Source organism: Nycticebus coucang, chromosome 3 (assembly GCF_027406575.1).
Source record: "Nycticebus coucang isolate mNycCou1 chromosome 3, mNycCou1.pri, whole genome shotgun sequence".
In the NCBI taxonomy this organism is placed as follows: Eukaryota; Metazoa; Chordata; class Mammalia; order Primates; family Lorisidae; genus Nycticebus; species Nycticebus coucang.
Genome location: NC_069782.1, coordinates 93585835 through 93598989, shown reverse-complemented (window position 1 = coordinate 93598989; position 13155 = coordinate 93585835). Strand labels below are relative to the sequence as shown.

Genomic DNA, 13155 nt, shown 5'->3' with positions numbered 1-13155 from the left:
ACGTTTGGGGTTGCAGTGGGAGATATCTCTCAAGTCTGCCTCCCTGAGAATTAGGGAGACAGGGTTTTTAAAGACAGTTTGCAGGGCATAGGATTAGGCAATTCGGGTCTGCTAATTGGCTGGTTTGGGGGCGGAATCATCAATCCTTTGGTATGGGCCCTTACCTAGGTGGGTCAGTTTTTAGAATGCAGGACCTTGATCAGTTAAGTCAATTCCTTGGCCTGGGTGGGTCTGTTACTGGTATGCAGGACCTGGAAGAGATCTCAGAAACTACTCCAGGGTAAAGAGGCAAAGGGAGGCATAGTGATTATTATCAAGCAAATGAGGGGGCAGCAGCTGATTATTATCTTTCTTTTAGCTAGGCCTGCTCCTTCAGAGTTCTAAGGGCCTTTACTTAGTTCTCGCCATGCACCTCTTCATCAATACCAGAAACCATTAGCCTCTCACTGGCAGTTGACTGTATTGACTGTTCTTGAAATTCTATTCTCTTGGCTTTTGTGACATAGTTCTGCCATTCTCCTTGCACCATCTCAGACATTTTTTTCACAGCTTTTTTTTTTTTTTTGCTGGCTTGTTCTCCCACCAGCTACTTATGTATTGGTATTATTGGGTCTTGATTTCATTCATCATCCATGGCTTTTATTTATTTATTTTATTTATTACTATGTTGCCCTTGGTAGAGTGCCATGGTGTCACATTGCTCCATTCTCTTGTCTCAGCCTCCCAAGTAGCTGGGACTATAGGTGCCCACCACAATGCCCATCTATTTTTTTGTTGCGCTTGTCATTTTTGTTTAGCTGGCCCGGGCTAGGTTTGACCTGCCAGCCTGGATGTATGTGGCTGGCACCCTACCCACTGAGCAATGGGCACCGCCCAATCCATGGCTTGTAGAACCACTTGATCACTTGTACTTTCAAATCTGTTCCTTTAGCAGATTCAAGTGCAAGGAGGGACCATCTATTCAATTGCTTATTGAACATCTCCATCTGAACATTTCAGTGCTAGTTAGTTTCCCTCCCGGATCTGCCTTTCTTCCTGCATTTCCTATTGACCAGGAGCTGGGAGTCGTCCTGGATTTCTCTCTCACCCTCCACATTGTTTCTTGTGTAGCTGCATCTCTTACATCTACATTTGCTCTCTTATCCCCATCCACACTGCTGTTGCTTTAGTTCATTGCTAGTTTATCTTTCACTAAGACTTCTTGAGATCAGGGGCCATGTGGGTTTTCTTGATTACTGCTTGTAATAATTGGTACATTGTATGTTGTATATTTCTTTCTTTCTTTTTTTTTTTAGAGATACAGTCTCATTTTGTCACCCTCAGTAGAGTGCTGTGGCGTCACAGCTCACAGCAACCTCCAGCTCTTGGGCTTAGGCCATTCTCTTGCCTCAGCCTCCCGAGTAGCTGGGACTACAGGTGCCCGCCACAACGCCCAGCTATTTTTTATTGCAGTTTGTCTGGGGCTGGGTTTGAACCTGCCGCCCTGGGTATATGGGGCCCGTGCCCTACTCACTGAGTAATAGGCGCTGCCCTGTATGTTGTATATTTCTTGATTGCTCATTTTCCTAGTTTTCTTCTCTCTGGTCCCTTCTTTTTTTTTTTTTTTTTTTTTTTGAGACAGAGTCATGGTCTTTCACCTGGGGCTAGAGTCCCATCTGCTTAGCCTAGCTCATAGCCTTCCTTTTTACCTTGAATCCCATTTCTTCTGGAGAACTATTATTCAGCCTTTCTAGAGTTTTTTTTCTGTGAAACTTCCTGTACCTCACTTATGCAGGGCTGAAACTTGGATATACCTCTATTAGATCATGCACTACCTGCATTAGAATCATAAGCATTTGTCTTATCTATGAAGGGCGAGGACTGAGTTTCATTTACTTTTGTATCCCCAGACACACACAATGACTACCAAATAGGAAGTATTTATTAAGTGCTTAATAAAAATGAATGACTGAATTGGAAATCAGAGTAGATTAGAGAGTTTTAGTTTTTCTGAATATGGCTTCTTAGACACTGGACTCTGGCTGGCCATCTATGAATGATATACAAAGGGTATCAGTGAGGGGTAGATGGATCACAAGCCCATCACCACTTCAGGAAAACAATCAAAAACATCACTGATGGTGGGTCAGATACCTTATTATGATCCTTATCTGACCCAGGCCTGGCACTGAACACAGCTGCTTATCAGAATGGTTGTTGGGTAAAACAGATTGATCAGCATTAACACTCGTGCCATCAGACATTGATTTGAGCCAAAGTATAGACAAATGGGTGTATATTCCCATGTCTGGTCATGATCAGTTGTCCCCAGGGGTTGGCATACTGTAAAGGCTTACATTTCCCTCACATGTATCCTCTTGTCTAAATACATCAAGAACCTATTGTCTAAATATGTTAAGAACATCTCCCTGCCACATTTTCAATGTACTGCTCTGCAGTTACCACTTTTACTATACAAATTGGTAGCACAAGTCCTTCCTGCTGTGTTTTATCTTACTGTTTTCTTATACTTAGACTAGCTGAGGGAGACATCTACATTAACATATTTTTTAGTCTAGGTAGTGAGTTTTTTTTTTTTTACTGGAATGAGACCAAAATTTCTCTACGTTACTAAACCAAATCAAGTAGATTGGGATGAAAGGAGTAATAATAACAACAGCAGAAGACAAAAGGCCTCTCACATAGAATTTTGAACTAAAGTCACTTACTGAACAAAAGATATTTAAATTAACTACTGAACAAAGTAAGAGCTCTTCAAAAGAAACAGGGCTTCCTGCCAAGCCCCCTAAAAATGCCCCCAGGCCTCTTAGTCATTCATTACCATTATTTCAGCTTATGTCTAAGGATGTTTTACTTCTTATCTCATTCTCTTCCCACCACCTAGTGGACACATAGTTGGCACTTACTGCCTGTTTATTGAATTGAATGGGATCAGGCCTCAAGAGTTCAAGAGTATTCTTTGAAGAAGAAAATAAAGAAGTAATTTCAGAATTGAATAGAACTAATACATTTGAGTTTCTCTCAGCAACGAAATAAAGATAGGAAGGAATAACATGTATAGTTCCCCTCAGTATCTGTGGGTGCCACAAATCCACGGATTCAACCAACTGTGAATTCAAGTTTTCAGGGAAAAAATGATGGTTGCATCTGTACTGAAAATGTACAGACTTCTTTTTCTCCTTGTCATTATTCCCTAAACTAGGCAGTATAACCACTTTTTACATAGAATTTACATTATGTTAAGTAGCTATTGTTAAGTAATCTGGAGGTGATTTAAAGTATTTGGGAGGATGTGCATGGGTTATGCAAATGTGATGCCATTTTATAAAACAGACTTGAACATTGGTGGGTTTTGGTATCCACATGGCTGAGGGGATCCTGGAACTAATTCCTGAGTAGGTCTAGGGACAACTGTATTTGCTATAAAGTTAGATTACTCTAGAAGGATTATTTAAAAATGCCAACCTGGAAACCTAGCTCAGAACTTAGACCATAACTAAGATCTATTTATTGTTCTTGTCTCTGTGTTTTTTTACCCTTTAAGTTACAGGTTTGTTTTTTATTTTTTAAAGAAGGAATGAGTCTTATTGTAAGGGTAAAAAAGTTAGGCATTGACTTTAGTTGAATCTATATTTATAAAAGACATATAAAACATACAGGAAGAGAGTGTTTTAAATTTTGTATTTAATAATTCATATGTCCTTAAAAACAATTTGAGATAATAAATGATAACTTAACATAGAAAAGAGAAAGTTAAAGGTATGTTTCTTTATCAGAGAGCTAAAATGGAGTTTGGCCAACCAACAATAGACAAGGTGACACCTAGAGAGATTATATTATATAGTGGTAGAAGAAAGATTTGAGTAATTAAACGCCTTATTTGAGGTCATGTAGCCATTTATTCATTAAGCTGGACTAGAAATCAAGTCATCAAATTTCAGCACATGTGCTTTTAACTCATGTAGTAGAAAATGTGGCTTAACAGGTCAAGTGTCTCAATGAGCTGGAGTTGTGTACATTTAGAAACAGTTGTTAGCCTGGCATGGTAGTGTGACACCTGCAGTCCCAGCTATGTGGGAGGCTGAGGTCGGAGAATCTCTTAATCCCAGGAATCTGAGTTCAGCCTGGGCAACATAGCAAGACCCCATCTCTAAAATAGAAAAACCAGCCTGAGCCAGAGCGAAATCTCATCTCTAAAAATAGCTGGGTATTGTGGCAGGCTCCTGTAGTCCCAGCTATTTGGGAGGTTGAGGCAAGAGAATTGCTTGAATCCAAGAGTTTGAGGTTGCTGTGAGCTATGATGCCAGTGCACTCCGCCAAGGGCAATAACCCAATACTCTTGTCTCAAAAAATTAAAAAATAAAAAAATAACAAAAAAAGAAAAAGCATTTGTTGATTTTTTTTGTTTGCGGTTTTTGGCCAGGGCTGGGTTTGAACCCACCACCTCTGGTATATGGGGCCGGTGCCCTACTCCTTTGAGCCACAGGCGCTGCCCCAGCATTTGTTGATTTTTTTAAAATGTATGATATATATGGATGAATTCCTTAACAATATGTTGTGTAATAACTGGTAAAATATGTTATCAATGAAAATGAATGAATGATAGCTATAGTACCACAAAGTGTTAGAAACGTGTTGAATGAAAAAGCTCATTCAATCGTAGAAACATGTTGAGTGAAATATATCAATTCCTGGGATGGTCCTGTGGCTCAAAGGAGTAGGGCGCTGGCCCCATATTCTGAAGAAAACTGCAAAAAAAAACCAAACAAAAAAGAAATATATCAATTCCTTAGACTACCCATTTGATGATTTTTAATGAGCTTTTTGTTTGCAAAGTTGCAGCTTATATCAGAAATCATATGCTTCCCCATAGTAAGCTGACCTCCAGGAATAATGTTTTCCCACAAGCCACGAAGATTCCAGCTAGTTAACAAAGACCATTTTGTGAATTAATCCCTTTCTTGTTTGCTCTTCTCTATTTTTATTTGGAACAGATGGGTGCTATAGAAACTGTTTCTGTTTTGATGGCGTGGGGGGAGAGGAGGAAAGTGCATTTCCTATTATCTCTTGGTTAATGGCTTAAAAACTCAAACTTTCTTTGTCTTTGTTTTTCCTAGACAGGCTTTGCCAGTTGTTTACAAATGGGACATGCCTTTTGGGCTCTGTGTGTCTTTAGAAACGGGCTTCTTTGGAGGTTCTTGACTGGATGCTTTAGGGACAGAACACTGAATTGGAAAGATCTAGAACAAAGGGTGACAATCTTTGAATAAATGTGGAGGTTAAAGTAACATAATCCTCTCTAGCTTCACTTAGCATATAATGTTCTTCCTGGACTGACTGAGCTTTTTTCCTAACCTTTTCAGCAAATGAAGCCACACCAGCCTGTCTTTCTAGTTTAGGCAACCTTGTACTCACACCTGGGTCTGAGCTTTGCCCATGCTGTTCTTTCTCTTTCTTTTCTTTGTTTCTTTTTTGCAGTTTTTGGCCAGGGCTGGGTTTGAACCCACCACCTCTGGCATATGGGGTTTGCGCCCCACCCCTTTGAGCCACGGGTGCCTCCCTGTGCTGTTCTTTCTGGTTGAACTTTCTGATCCTTCTCTTCTTGCCTGGGTGACTTCTGTCTTTCCAGAAGAGACCTTTGTGAAGAGACCACGTAGCAAAGACATAAATGAAGGTTAAGCTAGATGCTGAGTGAAGAGTGAATCAGAAGAATGAAGAGACTGGAGGTAGGAAGACCAGTTTTAGGAGACAATGAAGGTCCCAATGAAGGTCTGAGTGGTCTAATATGGTAACCACTTGCCACACGTGGCAGTTAAAATTAAAGTAAAAATTCAGTTCCTTATTTGCACTAGCCACATTTCCAAGTGCTCAATACCCATGTGTGGCTAATGGTTCCTGTATTAGGCAGAAGTGATTAAATACAACATTCCTTTTTTTTTTTTCTTTTTGAGACAGAGTCTCACTTTGTAGCCCTCAGTAGAGTGCAGTGGCATCACAGCTTACAGCAACCTCCAACTCCTGGGCTTAAGCCATTTTCTTGCCTCAGCCTCCCAAGTAGCTGGGACTACAGCCGCCCACCACAACGCCCAGCTATTTTTTTTTTGTTGTTGTTTGGCAGGCCTGGGGCCGGGTTCCAACTCACCAGCCCGGGTGTATATGGCCAGTGCCCTAACCACTGAGGTACCGGCGCCGAGTCATAAATACAACATTTCTATTATAACAGAAAATTCTGTTGGACAGCAGATTTTGAGACTGCTGAAAATCAGTCCCTCAAGTAAAAATGGCATTCATTCTACATAGTCATCTTTTATGTGTTGTACCTTAAAAACTGGGCCATTCATTGTACCTAACCTAATTCTGGGCTGAGTGGCTTGAGAACAGAGTGGTAATGGATATTATCACTTCAAGTATGAATGCAGTTTAGAATAACAAAATCAGATTTAGTGTCTGTCGCATGAATACTCTCTTTCCTCACCTACTCCTACCCTTGCAAAAGAAGCATAAAGTAATTAAATACAATTCATTTTTTTAGTAATGACCTCTACTGGTGTCAAAATATTGGTTAATTGCAATTTCATGGTGTTACCTAGTAAAGTCATGATTTTGTTAAATCTTCTGTTGACAAATCTTTTCCCCTACCAGTCTTCTAGCATTGCTGCCTTTGAAGACTTTTCATTTCATTGACCTAAAAGTTCCTTTTAATTTTTATTTATTTTTTTACCTCAATCTAATCTTCATCCCCCATCCCACTCACTCTAAGAGCAAGTCCTAATAATAGTTCTTTTTCCAAGGTATTGCAATTCTGTTCTTTTTTTAGTTTCCATTTTTATGTCTTTTTTTTTTTTTAGAGACAAAGTCTCACTTTATCACCCTCAGTAGAGTGCCTTGGCGTCACACAGCTCACAGCAACCTCCAGCTCCTGGACTTGTGTGATTCTCTTGACTCAGCCTCCCGAGCAGCTGGGATTACAGGCGTCCGCCACAACGCCTGGCTATTTATTTTGTTGTTGCAGTTTGGCCAGGGCTGGGTTTGAATCCACCACCCTGGGTCTATGGGGCCCGGCGCCCTACCCACGGAGCCACAGGTGCCGCCCTTCATGTCTTGTTTTATTGTCACTCCTCTGAATGACTGCTTCCCCTTTGGCCCTTAAGATTACTTTTTCACATAATAGGCACAATGACCTTTTAAAAGAAAATCAGATTATACTGATCTCTTGTTTAGAACTTCTGCTTTCTTTTGTCCTTTGAAAGGATTCCAAACACCTGAAGCTGTCCTAAAAGGATTTTTGTGATCTGACCTTGCTCAACTTCAGTCATTCTGGCCTCCTTTGGGTTCCTAAAATATACCCAGTTTTTCTTGCCTTAGGGCCTTTTTCTTTTTAGTCACCCTGAATTGTTCTCTTTTAAGAAGAGAACTTGAATCCTTCCTTCTTATTATCTTCAAAGTCTCAGCACCAGTCTTGCCTGTTCCTTGTTCGGAGAACACTTCTTTGTCCACTCTTTCTAAGAGGCGCCCTCTGCATCCCTCTACTTCCATCCTATGCTTTTTATAGCATCATCCTTGTTATTGTCTGGGATTTTATTGTTTGTTTCTTTACTTGTGTACATTCTGTCTACCTCTGTTAGAATGTAAGTTCATAAGGGCAGGAAACTTATTTTAATTGTGTGCTCTATCTGCAGTACCTAGAACACCACCTGGCACATGTAGTTGTGCTCAAGAAATGTTTAATATGGCCGGGCGCGGTGGCTCATGCCTGTAATCCCAGCACTCTGGGAGACCGAGGTGGGTGGATTGCCTGAGGTCAGGAGTTTGAGACCCACCTGAGCCAGAGTGAGACCCCGTCTCTAAAAAATAGCCCAGCATTGTGGCAGGTGCCTGTAGTCCCAGCTACTCAGAAGGCTGAAGCAAGAGGATCACTTGAGCCTAAGAGTTGGAGGTTGCTGTGAGCTACGACGCCACAGGACTCTACTGAGGGTGACAAAGTGAGACTCTGTCTCAAAAAAAAAAAAAAAATTAATAACCCTGAATAACCGACTCTTTTCTAAAGGAGGTCACTTCCCTTTCTCTCCCTCCCTAGCTCTCTCTGTCCCTTCTTTCCCACACATATATAAAGGGATCTCCATGTTTCCTAACTGTGACTATCCTTAGGTCCTTTATATTTAGCATGAACCAGTGATTTTGTGGCCAAACATCTTTTACTTCCTGAAATCATGGCCACAGCTTTTTGAATGGTTGGTTTCAGTTGGAAAAGATAGTGAACAGAGATATCTGGAAATATTTTGTTGTGTTTTGATCTGAGAAGCTCTAGAGAACTAACTGCTGATTTGAAAGCCTGTCATTGTGATACAGACAGCCTATTGTCTACAAAAGCACTGGCTATCACACAGTGGTATATGTGTGTTGCTTTTTCTGAGCTATTAACTTGAGAGAAAAAAAAGAAAACCTTGTATTCACTAACTTATGCATACTTGTATTCCTGGAAAATAATTTATTGTGTTATTTTCTTAAGCTGATTTACCGTGCATTTAGGAATTTTCTTCTTCTTCCTTTTTTTTTCTTTAAACTCAACCAAAAATTATTTTATTTATTTATTTATTTATTTATTTATTTATTTATTTTTGTAGAGACAGTCTCACTTTCTGGCCCTCGGTAGAGTGCCTTGGCCTCACACAGCTCACAGCAACCTCCAACTCCAGGGCTTAAGCGATTCTCTTGCCTCAGCCTCCTGAGTAGCTGGGTATACAGGCACCCCCCACATAAACTCAACCAAAAATTAAATGATTGAACAGTAGGACTGAGATACTTTCCATCCTGGGTTTTAAAAATTTTAGAGATTTCTGTTAAAATACGGTTTATATATGATTATAACTTTTAGGAGGCTTATAGTGATTAATACAGTAAATGGTAAAAGTCACCCATTTAAGTTTATTCTTGAATAGTACTTTATGGTACATGACAGTGGAAGAAAAATTGATGTCTAAATCCTGCAGAGGAGTAATTTTGAAGAAAGTGAGTATGTGTACTCTTTGTGATATATACATGCCTTTGTGATATAATATATACATGCACACATACATAATCTGGTTAGTGTGAAGTTTAATGTTTTGATAATTTAAAAAAGTTTTTGACCATTGTTGTTTGGAAGATTTATGTAAAATGACAGATAATTATGTACTAAAATTATTAGGTAGGAAATAATTATACCTAAATAGCTTAGAGTAACATGTTAGTATTTTTAAATGATAAAACATGTAAAATAATCGCATTTTCAAAAAAACAGGATATACAGATACAAATTCACTCAAAATTTCCTAAGCATTAACATAACCTCTGTTGACATTTTGTTTCATACTCTTTTAAGTGTTTTTGCTTTATACATATGGATTATTTGTTGTAGTCAAGTGTATTTGTCCTTTACATTCTTTTAAATGAAATGTAATGTCATAAACATTTTCCCATAGTGCTGAGTCTTTATTAAGTGTTATTTTAATGACCTCTATAATATGCAATCTAAAGCTATATTGTAACTGTTTCTCTTTGTTGGATAAGTTATTTAAAAAGTGTCTTAACTTTTATAACTAACATCATAATGAATACTTTTGTGAATATTATTACCACTCTGCTATTATTGCTTGTATGTTATAGTCTCATAAGTGGAATCCCTAGGTATGGCATTTTTTATGTCTCTTAATACCCATTAGCAAATGATTTTCCAAAGAGAACGTAACAATTTACATTGCCACCGCAGGGTGTATAACTATTCCATTGTTGCATTCAACATTATATGTTATTTCATTTTAAGTTGCTGTATAATTTGGGGAAAATATCATGTTGTTTTAATTTCATTTTTTTTGATTACTAGTGAAGTTGCATATTTTCATGTTTGGTTTCTAGTTTCAGAGGAATAATTGCTTGAAATATTTTCCCCAAATCCATAACTTCTGTCTTTTTTCTGAATAGACATTTTAGTTTAACTTGATTCATATACTTCATGTAAACTTTTAGACATGTAGCAGAGTTTTTCAGTTAAACAGAAACACATATATATTCTCAATGATGAATTTCTTTTTTTTTCTTACTACGTTCAATATTGCCTTCAAATAAGTTACTCTGGAAAAGGAGTAAGACAACTATGTTTTTATTCCATATTGTTGAGCATATTATGTAAGCATATTATGAGAGCAATCTTAATAATTTTTAAAAATCCAGAAACTTCCTTTTGAATCCAGAAACTTTAATGATAGGCTATGTTTTTAAAAGTCTGAGAATTTATATTTGAATCATGAATTTTTTTCCCCTTGTAGGTTGGAAAAGAGACTGTTCAAACCACAGAGGATCAGATTTTGAAGAGAGATATGCCACCAGCATTTATTAAGTAAGTCATTAAAATATTCTTCTAAAAAAAAATAAAATATGGGTAGGGCCTGTTGGCTCAGTGAGTAGGGCGCCGGCTCCATATATCAAGGGTGGCGGGTTCTAACCCAGCCCTGGCCAAACTGCAACAACAACAAAAAAAATAGCGGGGCATTGTGGCGGGTGCCTGTAGACCCAGCTACTCGGGAGGCTGAGGCAAGAGAATCACCTAAGCCCAAGAGCTGGAGGTTGCTGTGAGCTGTGAGGTTCCTGTGAACTGTGACACTACGACTCTACCGAGGGTGACATAGTGAAACTCTGTCTCAAAAAAACAAAAACAAAAACTCAAAAACATGCAGAAACAAGTTATGTTGTTTAGATATGCCTATTTATATGGTAAAAAGATAAAGATGAGTAAGAAAAGAATAATCACCATAGTCAGGGTACTGGTATCTCTAGGAGAGAGGAGGAGTCTTATACATAGGGTCTTCTAAAGTAGTAACAATGTTCTATTTCTTGACTTAAGTAATGAGTTACATGGGTCATTATTTTATAATTATTATATCATACATTTTTTTTTGCAGTTTTCTATATGCATATTATATATCACAATTTTAAAGCTAAAAGTGTTCTTTTATTTTTATCTTCTTTACGTTCTCCTTTTTCACTGAACAGATGCAAAAATTTCACTCTTGATGATGTCTTCTTATTTCTAACTTAAATTTGAGTAGGTGCTTCTGTAGACCTGTTTCTGTTAATTTTGTAAAATGTCTACATGTGTTAGGAAGTCAGGTACTAGAAACTTCTGTTTTATATGGAGCCTATTTCATGGAGTACCTTTTTTGTTTTACCTTCATTGGACTTGATGATCTCAAGGTTTCTTCTAAACCTAACCAACTTTGTTTACATATCTTCCCATTAATCTGTTATGTTAAGAAGAATCTTATGCTGTCAGTTAGACATATTATAATTAACCTTGCATTTACCTTACATTAAAAATACACCTCCAAGTTGTATGAGGTTGTCCCTCATCCCCTGGAAGGTACAGAGCATGGTGAGAAAGTGGGTGGGGGAGGGGGTTCACTATCATGTAGGTAGGTAGACTAGATGACCCTACAAAAACCCCTTTTAACTCTGACAATCCTAGTCTATGAAAATAATTTGATTGGTAAATGGATATTGACAGAAACTCATTTCTGCTCATTCTCAGAGATATATTCTTGAAAAACGCTACATGCTTCCATAGGCTTCCTTGGGGACTTAGAGAAATTAAAGAGGATCATTCCTTAGTTGTGATAAAATTAGCCAGAACAACAACAAAAGTAACTTTGAAATAAAACAAAACTTCATTGATCACCTTTGGTGGTTAACTATGGCACCAACCCCTTTACTCTGGTCTTACTAATTTAAAGGAAAGAAGTAAGCACTTTTCCTGACTTTGCTGATGAGGGGAAGTCTAACCAATTAATGTGGAAGGGATGATAGAATTAGAGAGTTATCATTTTGTGACTTTTAATGTACCATTACAGAGGGAGGATGTTGCTGAACTCCACAGGGAATCAGGAAAAACAATATGTTAGGACCAACTGAAAAATTTGCTGAGCAGTTTTAAAAAGTTCCTATCTTAATGTGTCACACTCTGAAGTGTTACTTGCAAATAGCCTCGCCTACAAATGACAGTCTGGCTGTGTTCATCAGACAAATCTGGGGGCAAGCAAATATTCTACAATTTAAAACATGATGGCTCTTTATGCTTTTCTTGCTTTTCTGTAGAATACAAAATGAAGCAGAAAAAAGTAGGCACCTCTACTTGGAGCCGGCAGGGACAGAGAGGGAAGCAGATGGAAGCAATTAATGACATCCTTGGAACTGTTGAGTACGACATTCTTTCGAGCTGTTTAGTTGATGTTTAGAAGTATCCAGGGCATGACCGACTGAAGCTTCCTCTGTAGTCTACTTTTATAAGGATTTCTTGATAGTGACTGCTTAGGCAACATTAGAGAATAAAATAAGTTTTAGAAATTTGTTGTTAAATCAGTCTCTACTCCCAGTATGCTAGGATTTTGGGTCTATAGATTATGGAACATACTTGGCTTGTAGGTAGAGTTATACATAAGTTATCTAATGTATATTTAAACATTTTTCAGGAACGGATATGATGGGTTTCAGTATTTGGGGGTTTTCGTTGTATCATACAGGCTATTTTTGTGACTGGCAATTAAGGGTATATTGGAAATAAGTTTAATATCATTTAAAAATGATATATTTTAATTGTAATTGTCAATGAGGGATTCCAAGTACACAAGCAATTCCTTATTGTAAAAATGAGGAGGCTCGGCGCCTGTGGCTCAAGTGGCTAAGGTGCCAGCCACATAATACTTGAGCTGGCGGGTTCGAATCCAGCCCAGGCCCACAAACAACAATGACGCCTGCAACCAAAAAAATAGGTGGGCATTGTGGTGGGTGCCTATAGTCCCAGCTACTTGGGAGGCTAAGAGAATCGCTTAAGCCCTGGAGTTGGAGGTTGCTGTGAGCTGTTATGCCATGACACTCTACCCAGGGTGACAGCTTGAGGCTCTGTCTCAAAAAAAAAAAAAAAAAAAAAAAAGAGGACCATTTTAATATAGAAAAAGATTTACATTGTTACAGCCTTTCTTTTGGGTGGAGCAAGAGTTACCTGATCCCTGGCTGCACTGGCAGGTAGAGTTTACAATTTACTAATTTTACCCAAGATTTCAATAATAGCTATATTGTTGCAGAAGAGGTGTAGGATTGCATGATGATTGCCATGGGAACTGCCCC

At 38.4% G+C, this 13155-nt stretch overlaps 1 protein-coding gene across 4 annotated transcripts in view; it reads left to right on the top strand.

Annotated features, from left to right (window-relative positions):
* The window catches only part of VCL (vinculin), a 115464-nt gene that overhangs the window by 29006 nt on the left and 73303 nt on the right, over positions 1-13155 (top strand). For all 4 annotated transcript variants that reach the window (XM_053586046.1, XM_053586050.1, XM_053586047.1 and 1 more), the window contains exon 2: positions 10305-10375. In XM_053586046.1, the coding sequence (XP_053442021.1) occupies positions 10305-10375 (71 nt within the window). The remainder of the gene's footprint in view (positions 1-10304; positions 10376-13155) is intronic.